This window comes from Cannabis sativa, chromosome X (genome assembly GCF_029168945.1).
Source record: "Cannabis sativa cultivar Pink pepper isolate KNU-18-1 chromosome X, ASM2916894v1, whole genome shotgun sequence".
NCBI lineage: Eukaryota > Viridiplantae > Streptophyta > Magnoliopsida > Rosales > Cannabaceae > Cannabis > Cannabis sativa.
This window is the reverse complement of record NC_083610.1, coordinates 21134097-21148920: the sequence shown is the minus strand read 5'-3', so window position 1 is coordinate 21148920 and position 14824 is coordinate 21134097. Positions and strand designations below refer to the sequence as shown.

Below are 14824 nucleotides of genomic sequence, written 5' to 3'. Positions count from 1 at the left end.
TAAAAAAAAAATGATCCCTATATACTGTGTGGCTATCGTTACTCAGCTAAGAGGCCTTTATTTTCGGGCCAAGTGGGCCTGAAATTGGGATGTACCAATGGGCCCAGCCCACTTGGCAGCCTCTGATATTTTCCTGCAACTGCATAAAAGTATTGTCATCGTGGCAGCGAGTCGAAAGGAACGGACTCACTGAGTCGTCTCAAAAGAAAAAAATCGTTTGGCCATGGAATCCTTGATTAACCCCTGTTCTGCACCAATAACCACGTCTTCTTCATCTGCTTCTTCTTCGACTTTCCCAATTTTCTTTCCCAGGAAGACTCCCTTCTCATCTAGACCTGCTCAATTCTCTCTCGCCTCCAAAAGTAATTTTCTTTTTCCTCATTTCTGATCCGTAGAATTTTATTGAATTTGAATTTGAAGATGATGAAATTTATCTTTCTGTAATGGAAATTAATCGTTAAATTGGGTGGTTTTAGGTGACGATAATGAAGTCGATCCCGAATTTGCGTCTAAATATATCTCCAAAGGTGTCCCAATTATCAGTAATCCCAATCTTTCCTTATCTCTATTCTCAAAGGTATGATTCCTCGTTTTAGTTTACAGAATATTATTATTATTTGGTAATTTCTTGCCGAGAAATTAATCGAAACAGCAGAAAATATGAAGAAAAAAACAATCTTTGTCAAATTGAGATAATTTTTTTAGTTTGATTGGATTACATGTATGGAATTTTCTGTACAAAAATTATGGATTTTTCAGGATGCAGCAATGGGATTGGTGCTAAGTGCTGCAACAGGAAGAGGGTGGAGAACTGGTTCTGGTATGGAAGGTCCTCCTGTTCCTGATGAGACTCAGAGAGAATCAAGCACAGAAAACATATCTACTTTTCCATGGTCTCTCTTCACCAAATCTCCACGGCGTAGAATGCTTGTGGCTTTCACTTGTAACATTTGCGGCCAAAGGACCACAAGGGCAATCAATCCCCATGCATACACTGATGGAACTGTTTTTGTTCAGGTGAGTAATCATGATTTGTTTGTAGCATTGTTTTGAAGATATGATTATGGTCTTGGAAAAGTGAATATTATGTATTATTTGTTTGATGATGTAGTTACTTATTAGGGGCATGTTGAGTAGGCAATCTTTTGTAGTTTCTTGCTTCTCAAAACATTAAAAAAGAGAACACAAAATTGATAATGATGCTGGTAATTTACATGGGGTTTATTTCTTTTGGTTTTATAGTGTTGTGGATGCAGTGCTTTTCACAAGCTTGTGGATAATTTGAACCTGTTTCATGAGATGAATTGCTATGTGAACCCGAGTTTTAGTTACAAGGGTAATGGTTGGGAAGATATGAATTTCAAATATATGGAGATTGAAGACGATGAGGAGGATGACACTTTCCCCATCCAGTAAGATGGGGTTATTGCTATTGGGGTTTTCTACTTGTTTATTATTCTGTATTGGTACATTGCAACTTTTAGCTCAGTTTCTCATGTATAGGGTCCAGTATAAGGGTTTTCCTTTTGAAATCAATATTGTGTATTAATACGAAGAACATATTACAGAGCAATGTCTAGTCACTAACTAGTGATAGAATATATACATTTATATCTCCAGACTTAAATGCCATTGCTCTAACATTGTTCAAAACATGTGTATACATAAATAATATATATAATGCAGTTGGAGGTCATTGAAGTGGCCAACACTTTCTTCTTCTTAATCAATTTCATTAGCCAGAGAATTATGACCAACAAAGAATCCATGATCTAATTACTAATCTTCTATGCCACTATTATCTGATTTGATATTTGAGGAACAGGTTTGATCATAGTACTTTGAATGAAGGCAATCATCTGTACAGAAAAAGATATGTACAAATTAATGAGAGAAAAAGAACAACACTGCAAATTACTTCTGATTAAAGTAAAGAACTCATATCTTACCAAGCTAAGGCCAATGCACATAATGCTGAAACCAGGGAAATGAAATGGTGCTCTTTCGGATAAGAATAAAGCTGGATAGAGAGAGAGACAAAAAGTTAATTTTTACTTCATCTCTATGTTATTATAAGTAGGGGTGCACAAAATATCGGTCAAATTATTTAACTCGATTAATCCAACTCATTTTTTATTGTAGGGTTATGTTAAGAGTACGTCATGATTTATTGGGCTGAAAAGTAATAGGGCACATAATTATGGGGTTGGTTATGAGTTGGACACATTTGAACTATATATAACTCAATCCAACCTATTTTTTGAGAGACGTTTAAAATTTAAAACAATTTTCATACATAAAATATATTTTATATTCGCAAAATATATACAAATATAGATTTTATATTTTTATAAATAAATTATATTGTGGTAACCTTAAAAAGTGAATTAATTTAAACACATCACTAACACGAAGTTTATAATTACTCGACTACATATACCAACAAATTTAATATGAGAATCAATCACTATTATTAGCTTTTTTTTAACCCTATATTTTTATACACATAGATATATGTATTTATATGTATTGTTTTTCGGTATATACACTAAGCTAAATAGTTTTATCATGTTTGTAATATTGATATATTAAAGCCTAAAATATTTATCTCAACTTAATAAATCCAACCCAATTTACCCAATTATAACTTATCCAAATTTGAAAAGTCTATAGCTTATCCAAACCGTAATTATTAGGTTAGCTCATTAAAATACCCTAACCCTAATTATGTCTAACATAAAAAAATGAGATTTCCTTTCCTTTCGTTACCTGTCAAAGGACTAAAAATCAATGGAGAAATGATATTGGCAAAAGAGCTTATCCCTGAAATGCATCCTTGAGCCTTTCCCTGATACCAAATTTAACCAAAATGTGTATAAAACATGATTGAAAAACATTAACCCTTTACTTATTACTATGAAATAATGTTATTATTATACCTGTTCTCCAGGGCCAACTTGTTTGGATGCAATGCTGCGTACCTGGTTTAACCAAGCGATTTTCATGAAAGTTGTTGGTTAGTACTATTGATCAACTCAATATAGACAATGACACAAATATAGTTTTTATTACTGAAAGATAAAAAGTGATAGATGACTTTACTGTTGGGTTTGCAACAACAGAAAAAACTGATAACACTGAGATGACATAAGGGACCTGCACACATATGAACAAGGCTCACAAACACTCTCATATAAGAAAAACAATAAAAAATATTTTTTGTTTTAATTGGGTTTAAGAGAAATTACCCATGCTGACCATGCTAAGCTGTAAATAATTGTCTGAATCAAAATAAAAAAGAAGGTTAAACACACTAATTCAGAATGTGAACAAAAGCCAAGAAAAATGTTTTACCAATGGCAAAATACATACATTTATACACCCCATTAAGAGTCCTATAGAAAGCAACTTTTCCTCTCCAATAATTGGTGTAATCATGGGCATAAAAAGTAGCTGCACAAGAATACAGAATGATATTAATCAGAGTAATAATGATTTGGCTAAAATTAAGTGAGAAATGCTAAAAGGTACCAGTGGTGCCTAACACTCTTCTACACGTCGGTATCACTATTATTAGTGCAATTAAGTATCGGGTCTCGTATAGTTTAATGTAATAGCTTTTAGAGAGTATTGCTAGTCAATCGCAAAGTGACACATCTAAAAAGTGCCAAGCACCACTATGTCTAATAACAATGCTCAAAATTAAGTACATAATATTGAGTATAGAGCATACCTGAGAAATGGCTCCTGCAACCCCATTTAATAGGATTATATCAGCATACTGATTTGTGCTGTACTGAAAACGAGCCTTTAAGAAATACTGCATGGCCCAAAAAAAGAAATTGATTATTAAGACAATTTTCGATAATTTCTTTTTTAATATAATAACTTCAACATAATTCTTAATACAAATTAATATAGAAAATGTAACTAGTTTTATCATAATATTTTTAAAACAAATTATTATTAAATTTTATTTTAACAAAAAATCAATTTTTATTTGTACTGTTTTGAAAAATACAAAATTAATTTTGTTATTTAAAAATAATAATAATTTTATTACTAAAAATTATATCATTGGGATAGCAAAATATAATAATAAAATAACAAATAAACATAAAAAATAAATATAAGTTTACAACATTTATTGTGAAGTTAACAATCTTATATATATTGTGTGAAATTGGGTACACTATTAAAACAGATTTTTTATTTTATTTTTTATCAAAATTATATTTTAGCAATGTATTACTAATTTCGAAATACTCTAATAATAATAAAAATAATTTGTACGTACCAATATTGAAGATAGAATTCCACCATCAGCAAGACTAAGGAAGAAGAAAACGATTACTGCTTGGGAAAATGTCTTACTGAAACAATGCACAAGAAAAATCACACTTAATTAAGAGAATCAATATGTAAACATAAACTAATTAAGCTTAAATACTATTTTACCTATTCCTTAGCAAGCACAATAGATCTTCAATACTTGGAAGGTTCTTAAAAACCCGAGTTCTTATCGATGATTTAATATTCTTTTCGGTATCATGTTGATCTTTTAAAATAGGCTGCAACAAACCTTCCTCATTAGGCAAACTTTCCTTGAGGAAAATTCTCATGTATATTGTTGCAAACATAGATGCTGCTGCAGCTACCTGTAATAATAACTCCTCATTCAATTGTTATAATGAAAAAACCCTAAACATGAGTAAACGATATTTTAAATACTGTATTTTGTAAAAATTACTGATAAAGAAACATTATGATATTCTGAGTACGATTTTGGTGAAACTATTTTTTATACTAACTACTCCACTTTCTAATCCTAGAATTTCCTATTCCCTAATTCCAATAATTATGGTTCAATTTTATTCTATTTCTAACCCGAAAAACGTTTGATCAGAATTAGCGGATTTAGGCATCGTTATGTTTCTTTTTAAGAAATATATGGTTTCAATTGTTATTTAACAGTTGTTTATAATTTTGCAAATTATTGGTACTTTTTGTAATACTTTTTAATTTATTTTTGTTTTTTAATTAAAAATATAAAATTATTTTCAGATCACATGTTCTATAAAAATATTTTTACTTTTTAATTTTTTTTAAAAAAATGAGAATCAACTTTTGAAAAAAAAAAATCATTTCAAAGATTTTTTAAATAGTTTTTTTTTTTTTTTAATTATAATAATCTATTTGTATTTTCTTTCATCAAAATTTTAGATCTCGGACTTGGACCCCGAACTCGGATTTAGACCCAAACTCAGATCAAGACCCCAATTTCGGACCCTGAGCCCAGACTCGGACTCGGCCCCCGGCCCCCTAGCCTTGGCCCCAGACCCAGACGTACCCCGAAACTGGACCCAGACTTGAACTTGACCTCGACCCCGACCCCAGCCCCGGCCCGAACCTGGACGTGGATCCCAAACCCAAACCCAAAACGTAGACTCGACCTGCACCTCGACCTCAAACCCTAACAGACCCTGAACCCTGACCCCATGCCTGACTTAAATAAAAATAACAATAAAATAAACAAAAATGAAAACTAAAATTTAGACAACAAACTTTTGTTTTTTAAAAAAAAATTAAAAAACAAATATTGTTTGAGAACACATTTTTGTTTTTCGATCACAAAAGTGTTACTAAACGTCACTTCATATTTACTTAAAAAAGAAGTAAAAAAGAAATATACTAAGGCGTTGTTTGTTAGGTGGGAAAAAGGAAAGGAAACGAACCTGAAAAGTTAAAGAAGTGGAGAGAAAACGAGCTGCTAATGTTCCACAAACATAAGTAGCTGAAGTCACACCAGATAGAATTCCAAATGCTGTCGTTCTTCTTTCCTCCGAAACATTATCTGCCTAAAATAATAATAATAATAATAATAATTAACTTCAATTTTAATCTTATTTGTTATAGTAATTAATTAATAATATAAATATGATTAGAAATTAATTAATTAATAATAAGTACCACATATGCAAGAGCCAAACACACTGTGCTGCCATCACAAACCATGGCAGTTAGAGTTCTGATCGCATAGTATGCATAAAAGAAATAAGTGGATCGGCTATACGCCAAAATCACTGCATGTCCAAAAAATATATGTACAAACCATGTTAGAACTAATAATTAAATTCAGTCCATATATAATCAACAACACTCATATTACTTTATATAGAGAATTAATGTTAGAATGCTTCATACTCCTTTTTAAGTTTAATTAAATATCAGGTCTTATATAATTTATAATATAATAATTTTTAAGAGGTATTGTTAACCAATTATATGGTGACACGTCTAGAAAGTGTTAGACACAATAACAATATTCTTAATTATATCTATATATATTTGAAATATTTGCACCAACAACTATTATTATTAAATTATTTAAGAATTTACCCTTACCTATTTTAATACTCACAATTTAGGCATTTCTTTTTGATAGGTATACCAATGTATATTTATTGCTTCTCTCTCCTAAACTCTGCCTACATGCTAGTTTTTTTTTTTTTCTTTTTCTAAACAGTAGCTTTTTTTTTTTTTTTAATAAAAATCTTATTTTTTTTTAAAATAACAGTAAACTAGGTTGATCAAATATATTTTTTTTTTTTACATTCTATTCTTTTTTTTTTTATTATTTTACATTCTTTTTTGTTTTTTAATCTAATTAGTAGTTTTAGAAAAAAAATAATTATATGTATCAACGTGAATTGTAAATTATTTATGAAATTTTCTTAGACTATTTTATTGTTTTAAATACCGCTACACGCTTACTAAAATTAAATTAAAAATTAACCATATGTTTTTCTTTTACATTTTATTGACTCTCCTAATTGATATACAATCAGATTTTTTTAAAAAAAAAAATTATGTGAATAAACGACACAAATTGTTATTATTCTCACTTTCTTTATTTTTTTTTATTTCAAAAGTTTTTTCAGCCACGCAATTTATTATTTGGACACAAAAATTACACTATTATAATCTATTTTTTAAAGTGATCATTTTGACATGTTAGAAGCATATATTTTTCTGCTACAAAAAAAAAATGACTAAAATTAAAAGTTAGACTAAGGTTTCTTAAACAACAAAATAACACACTATAATTTAAAATGTAAACAAGAAATTATAAGTCTCCTCCAATATTTATCTTTTTACTTTTTTTTTTTCCTTTTTGTTTACTTTTCTTTTTCTGACATTATTATCTTCTTCATTTATTTATTAATTTGTTTTTTTGAAAAAATCTTCTTCATTTATTATTATTTTTTTATTATTCTTTTTCTCTAAATTTATTATTTCTCTTAGTTTTTTTTTTATTTTTCCTCTAACACTTAGATATCTCTCTTACATTTTAGTGACTCCGAAAAATGACGATCAGTGTTAAAAGAAACTTTTTTATTCCTTTTTTATATTTTGTAACAAAAAGTAATAAATTTTAAAATTTAATAAACTTTAACATATCAAGTAACATCATAACTTAACTTAAAGTCTTTTGTTATTTTGTATTTAAAAGTTAAAATATAGTATATTAATAATAAATTTATTTAATAAAAAGAATTTAATATGTTAATAAAAAAACTTATAAAGTTACCAAATAGTATCTAAAACATAATAAAATTAGTTACAATATGAAAATTATTATATATATTAATTTTAAAGTTGTCTGATCAAAATAAGGAACCAAATGTGTATGAGAAAAAAATTATCTTGAATTAATTTTTTTCTAATAAAAAGTAACTAATTGATATATTATTTACATCAAAAGCAACCAAAAGGTTGCTTTTTTTAAAATTTGCAAAACACTGAAATTTCTGGAAGCGAGATTTTTTTATTTTTTTCAATTTTCGGTAATTATTTTATATTTCGGTATTTATGTTGACGTGGCAATCGGTATTTGTGCAAATAATTTTCTTAAAGGTATTTTTATAAATAAAATCAATTTTAGGTATAATATTGAAAAGACCCCTATATATTTTTGGTGTGCGTTTGAAAAACTAAGAGAGAATAAAAATTAAATCTAATTAGAAACAATTACATAGTTTTACGTGTTTATATGATTACGTAGTTATACTATAATTGTATAATTAGAATAAATTGAGATTATTGATGAATTATACTCTTCAATTCTCATACCTCACGAGAATTAAGTATAATTACATTGTGTAATTATTAAAAAAAATATTTTTCATATTAAGTACTAAATATTATGTGTAATTTCTAATTATTTGTAAAAATTAAAATATTAATTTCATATATAAACACCCCTTATATTACACAATTATTTTCAAAACACCTTTAGTATTTTTGGTATATAGGAGGTAAATTATAATTATATTTTTTTAACATATGCTTGCATACAATAGATTATTTAAATCAAATTTCGACATTCTATTTTTTTTTTTTTAAATGTGGAAAATTCCACCTATATACATTATATATTATCATATATATATATATATACAATTATAATTTATTATTTATGTACCGAAAATATTAAAACACTTAATAAGTAGTGATTAATGCAATAGTTAGGATAGGTATACCCATCGCAAAAACTTGTTGGATACAACTATAGAGAAAGCACCAGGTGTTGGTGAGTGATCATAGTCAACCAATTAATCAATTAATTAAGTATAGTTATTTATAAATATAATAGTGAATTATACATGATATATATATATATATAATCCCTTTTCAAAAATATAAAATAAAATTATACATCATAATAATTAAAGGCAAAGAATATGTGAGCCATAGTGGATGTGAGCGATTGTTAAGAGTGTCTTCAATAGGATTGTTAACCATATTTATAGTTTTTAAAATACACGTATCATTTTGAAATATATATTTTTTTTTTTGGTTTTTTCTTTCATTTACATAAGATTTAATATATTTCTTACAAAAATTATTTTAATAGTGCTTAACTCCAAAAGTTGACTATCATGGTCTCCACATAATACTTTTTAATTAAATTTTTTAATTATATATATTTTCTCAAAAAATTAGTTAGTGATGTAACTTTTTTTTTAAAAAAAAATAAATAAATAATATTACGTAGTCATTATTCATTTTGGACAATGATATTCATAAAATTATTTTAAAACAAAAAATAGACACACTACTGAAGTGGTGAACTGGTAATAATAATATAATTAATGGGTAGTTATGAAAAATTTTAAAGGAAAATTTTATTTACACTCTAAAATTTTTTAAAGATACCTTATTTTAATAATTTTAATTTTATATAAAATTTATATCTTTAATTATAATAAATTTTTTTCAACTTTTTTCTTCTAATTCATATTCTTAAAAAATATACCTATCAAACAAAATTAAATTATATTTTAAATATTATGACAAAAAAATTAAAATAAAAAATTATATGAAATTTTTTAGAAAAAAATAAAAAAATATATATGAGTTAGAAAAAATTATGAAAATAAAATCAAAATAAGTATTGAAATTAACATAAAATAATGTGAGGAAAAATTTTAAAAATATATTAAGAGTTATTTTTAAAAATTATTTAAATTTTTTTTTTTTTAATAATGAGGTGTATTTATAATTTTATGGGGTGCAAATAAAAGTTCTCATGTTTAAAAATATGTTTCGGATGGACATAAATTAATTATGGAATTACAATATATTTCGGATGGAATTACAGTTTTTTTTTGAGAAATTACCACGTATACTATTTTTTTTAACTTTTTTTTCAAATTTACGGGTAGGGTTTCTATAAGAGTTGCAGCGCTAGTTGTAATAGAGGTTTCTGTATGATTTTTTGTTGCAATTTAAGTTGGAGCGCTAGTTGCAATAAGGAATCTATGTTGAATTCCGTAAAAATGCCAAAAAAAAATTGTTTTGAAATGTAAAAATGATAAAACCCTTTTTTTTTTTATCAAATTTATAAACATATCCATATTTACATACACAAATACACAATATAATTAACTATATCTTATCTTTGGCCTATTATTAATTGGTCATGACAAAATAAGATTAGAAAGGATGACCAAATGTATACACATATAATAAAAATCCAATGTTCAAAGGCCAATAAATAGATTTCATAATTTATGTGTAAATATATACATTACTCATATAATATATGTATGTGTTGAAACTCTCTATATGTATATCATATACATATATATATGTACATTTATATAGATATTGACATATTGATATATAGAGAGGTCCACATAACCGTCTAATAAGAAGAGCACTTTGGGTGTGTAGTGAAAGTGAAAATTATAAGAATATTATTGATACCCTAACACTTTTTATAGATGGTGTTTTATTATTTATTAGCAATATTCTTTTAAAATTATATGACACCTAAAATTTAATTACACTAATAATATTATAACAGTGAAAAAATACTAGGAAATGGTATGTTTTAGCATATTTCTCGAATTATAATTATAATTAGGTACGTACCAAGTGGAATAATGTTGAGCGTCAATGGAAGTGTGAGTAGAGATTTTCTGCCATACTTGTCTGACAAGTTCCCTATCAAAGGTGTCATCACCATCATTCCCACCCCTATCATCTGTTATCATCACTAATTTATTAATTATTATCATATAATAGAAATGTTGTGTTGAAATAAATAACTGTCATATATGGTACATTAGTTTTAAATATTGTACCTGTATATATATTATTTTTTTTAAGAAAAACGAAGCAATATATATATTAATGATGAAAATAGTTAGATCTCGCGGTCATTATATAATAGGTCGACCGGTATTGAGGAAACCGGAATAACACCAAATGTGTTGTGAGTGAACGCCCACTTAGCCACGTTATGGGCCACAAAATTACAGGTTCGGCTAACATAAGAAAATACACAACTAGAAAATAAAGGAGAAGATCTATTACAAAATGAGATGTAGTTCTCAAGCGCCCATTGAGACTCCTTCCCAATAAGAGCATTGATCACCACACTCAAATCATTCTCCACAATAATAAAATTAGCCTTAAGATCCAAAGTTGTTTTATATACTTTTCTATAAAGCATTTATTTGTTTCTAACTAGTGTTAATTATAACCATATATTACAACTTTTTACTTATTAATTGGTTCAAAATTAAAATATTAGATTTTTTTCTTCATATTTTATAATATTTGATATAGTTATAATATTATCTCTGTAAATTTTTAAATAGTTTAAAAAAAAAACATAATTTCTCATATTATTTCAGTTTACCGGACGTGTTTGAAAAAAATTCACATATTTATGGCGCTGTAAATTATTTGAAATTTTTTAAAAATTTACGAGGATGATATTAGAGCATCTCTAGTGGTGTATTATTTCACCAAATTGGTGTGGAATCTTCACACAATTTCGCTCCAATGGTGCACCAAATTAATGTATACCAAATTCTACACCATTAATAGTGTTAGATTTTGAATCTACACCAATTTGGTGTTAAACTTGTCTTTTGCATTATATATAACCCTTGTTTTAATTTCTTGTAAAAAATAATCTTACATTTTAGTTCTCAAATAAAAATTTATTACAAATATAATAATTGATTTAATTAAAATGCTAAAACAATACAAAATAACAATAACAAAAATACTAATATTAATATTAAATAAAATAAAAACAACATAACACTAAATTATAAAACAAAAAAAACAACATAAATGAAAAGAAACAAATCAAAGATACGGATATCAAATGAAAATATTAGTATCTAATATTTTCTTGACCGGAATAGACAAATAAAAAATACGAATGCTCACTATGTCTTTCGAAATGTATTAATTGACCATATGTAGAAACACCATAATAATTAAAAAATTAAATTTTGTAAGTGTGATTTTATTTTATTTATTTATTTAAAAAAAAAATGTGTAATGTTTTAATTGATTTAATAAATATTTAATTATTTTAAGATTTTAAATTTTTATTAATATAGCCATGATATAATTGGTTTATCAATGTAAATAGTATAAAATACAAGATTTTTTTAGTAAAATACATTTATTTAATGTGATATTTGATGTGAATTATTGAATTGTTGCGCCAAAAGTAAAAAATTTTACACTAAATTGGTATAACCATTGAAGATGGTCTTATAACTATAACAAATACTATCATAAAAATATTTTGGCATGTGTATTGAGATACAAAAATTAATTAAGAGATTATAATAGATAGTTGAAAATACCACTTAACTCTCTTGATAAAAAATACAAAAATAAAGGGATCTTAAGTCTTTGGTCATATATATTTTTCTCTCATTTGCAACAATGGTATAATACAATAATCAAAGAGAGATACGTTAATATATCCCAACCCTTTTACACTTTTTTCATTTTTCATTTTTCTCTTTTAAGAAAGTAATGTTCTCTAGTTCTTTAACTTTATCTTTACACTTTCATAGGAAAATATATATATTATTCCCTAGCTAGCTTTATCATGAAAATAATCGATCAATATAAATATATATATGTATATATATATACATACCTGCATCTGCATGCAATTTACCTTTAATGATTTCAAGTAGTTTAATTAAATTAATCAATTTACAAATAAATAAATGAATTATTATTAATTAAGTAGGCATTAATTATGATAATTATAATTTTCATCAAAAAAGAAAAGAGACAATGAAGGACGTAAAGTATGTTATGTCAATGTATTATTATTGCCTGGAAATGGGACCATTCTATTTTGTTGTGAATAGGTAAATAATTAATAATTTAAAAAGTATATGATAAAATAAATATAAGGACAGAAATTTGGATCAAATAAATGCGTTACATTATATAAACTCATCACTTATCTATTAGTTGGTAGTTTTAGATTTTAGTTCAGAACACTTTCATCGTGACTTTCTTACGTAAGCAATTACGTCACCTATATATATTTGGTAATTAATAATATTAATTAAACTCAAAAGTTCTTAATTAATTACCTTTCTAAGGTTTTCTTTAAGAAGTAGTTCTAACTCTAATCGATTAAAATTAAAGTTTTACCTTTCTAATTCAAATATTCAAATATATAATAATAAGTTTTATTACTTCATTATTGAATTTAACAAAGGAATATTAAGTCATTTGTATATATGTTTTTATGGCAATAATTTAAGTTCTTTAATTAAACTTTAAGTTATATTTATACATATATATACTTCAAAGTTAAGAAAAAGGAAAGCAATGTGTGAACATAATTTTTCTGCAAAAAACTTAAAAAAAAATATGTGAACATAATTCCATATACACAAACAAAGATGCTCATATATATAGACAAATTTCATAAATTTATACATAATTATTTGTTTTTTTTTTATAAAAAGTAAGTTATATTACTATAAAAATCACTATTACCGATAATTTTTAAAATGTTTCTTTTGAAGGAACGTTACTAACAAAAATTGAGTGAGTGTTTAAAATTATCGGGAAAAATGAGATTTTTTTTACGATTTTAAACAGTTATAATGTATTTTCAACTGTTTTTAAGCGTACTTTACAATTCTAATTTTTTTTAAAGAAAAATTACTGATGATTAAAAACTGTGGCTTATAATATAGGTGACGATTTTAAAATGTTGTCTATATCCTATAGAAATTGTATAAAATAATTAGAAAAATGAAAAGAAGTAGTAAAACAAAATTGAAGAAGAAGAAGAAGAAGAAGAAGAAGAGAGTACCGCTTGTTGAATGGCAGTAAGGTAAATAGCAAAAGAACACTCATCTTGACCAGGGCAAACGGCTGACATGGTGACATCTGTAATGGCTGTAACCATAGCCATATTTGCAAAGAAGTAGAGGAATATCGTCACATACAGATGACCCAAATCTCTTATTTTCTTCTTCTTCTCCATAATATTAACCACCATATCACTGATTTTCCTTTCTTTCTCCTTAATTTCTTAATTAATTTTCACTTATATATATATAATTATATCACACCCCCACTACATACACTACTACTACTACTTCTCAATAACTAATAACTATGTATAACCACCACTACTTTATATATGAAAATTACTACCCAATGCCCAACACTATATATATAGTATAGCACTAATATCAAGCCACTAAGGCTAGTTTAGTAGTGAAGGAGGGATGGAAAAAGGGAGAGGTCATGAGTTCGAACCCAAGACCTTTAAGCTATTAAGCCAATATATGATTGTAAAAACCATTACGCTATATATAAAAAAAAAAAAGTATACCACTAATATCTATTATTATTATTATTATTATTATTATTATTATGTCTTCAACTGCAGATATATATATCCATAAGTGGAATTCCCTGTAATCTTTTAAATATATATACATATAATTATATGTATATATGTATATATGGAGGTCCCCTCAATAGCTCTTTCGCTTTAATTTTTCTTTTTTATTATTTTTTTTTTGACTTATATTTCTTTTTGAAAAAATGTGTAGCTTTAGCTTTAATTAATGTCCTCATGTCTTTGCATTACGACAATGAGTTGAAATGACTGACCACTGTTAAAAAAAAAAATATATTTGCTGTGAAACATGTTTATGTTTTAATTTTTTATATTTATTTTTTTTTGGCAAAAATTTTTTTATATATATTTATTAATTAAATATTATCGTTATATACAAATTAGATTAGTTTTAAAATTTTACTTTCACTTATATATATAGTGTACACAGTAGTCATTATTTAAGGGTGGCTTCGAATTTTCAAAGATAAATAAATAAAAAGGGATTTTTCCAAAAAAAAAAAAATAGAGAATTGATGGCGTGTTTACTAAACTGTAATTGGAATCAGAATAATCAATGGGAGAAATGTATCGGTTTAAAATAGAAAATAATCGGAA

At 26.0% G+C, this 14824-nt stretch overlaps 2 protein-coding genes across 2 annotated transcripts; one reads left to right on the top strand and one right to left on the bottom strand.

Moving 5' to 3' along the window:
- The first annotated feature begins 153 nt into the window (after positions 1-153).
- On the top strand, positions 154-1726 carry LOC115702879 (uncharacterized). The gene is made up of 4 exons (XM_030630330.2): positions 154-362; positions 477-577; positions 760-1017; positions 1243-1726. Exons 1-4 carry the CDS (start codon positions 224-226, stop codon positions 1414-1416), a joined length of 672 nt encoding a protein of 223 aa, XP_030486190.1. The 5' UTR covers positions 154-223; the 3' UTR covers positions 1417-1726.
- On the bottom strand, positions 1525-14035 carry LOC115702891 (uncharacterized). The gene is made up of 14 exons (XM_061106707.1): positions 13670-14035; positions 10441-10552; positions 5971-6083; positions 5736-5858; positions 4459-4658; positions 4298-4373; positions 3734-3820; positions 3373-3453; positions 3249-3281; positions 3103-3156; positions 2940-2981; positions 2770-2848; positions 1950-2020; positions 1525-1859 (listed from the first exon to the last, which is right to left on the bottom strand). The coding sequence occupies exons 1-14, from the start codon at positions 13856-13858 to the stop codon at positions 1788-1790; spliced, it is 1332 nt and encodes a 443-aa protein (XP_060962690.1). The 5' UTR covers positions 13859-14035; the 3' UTR covers positions 1525-1787.
- Positions 14036-14824: the final 789 nt, after the last annotated feature.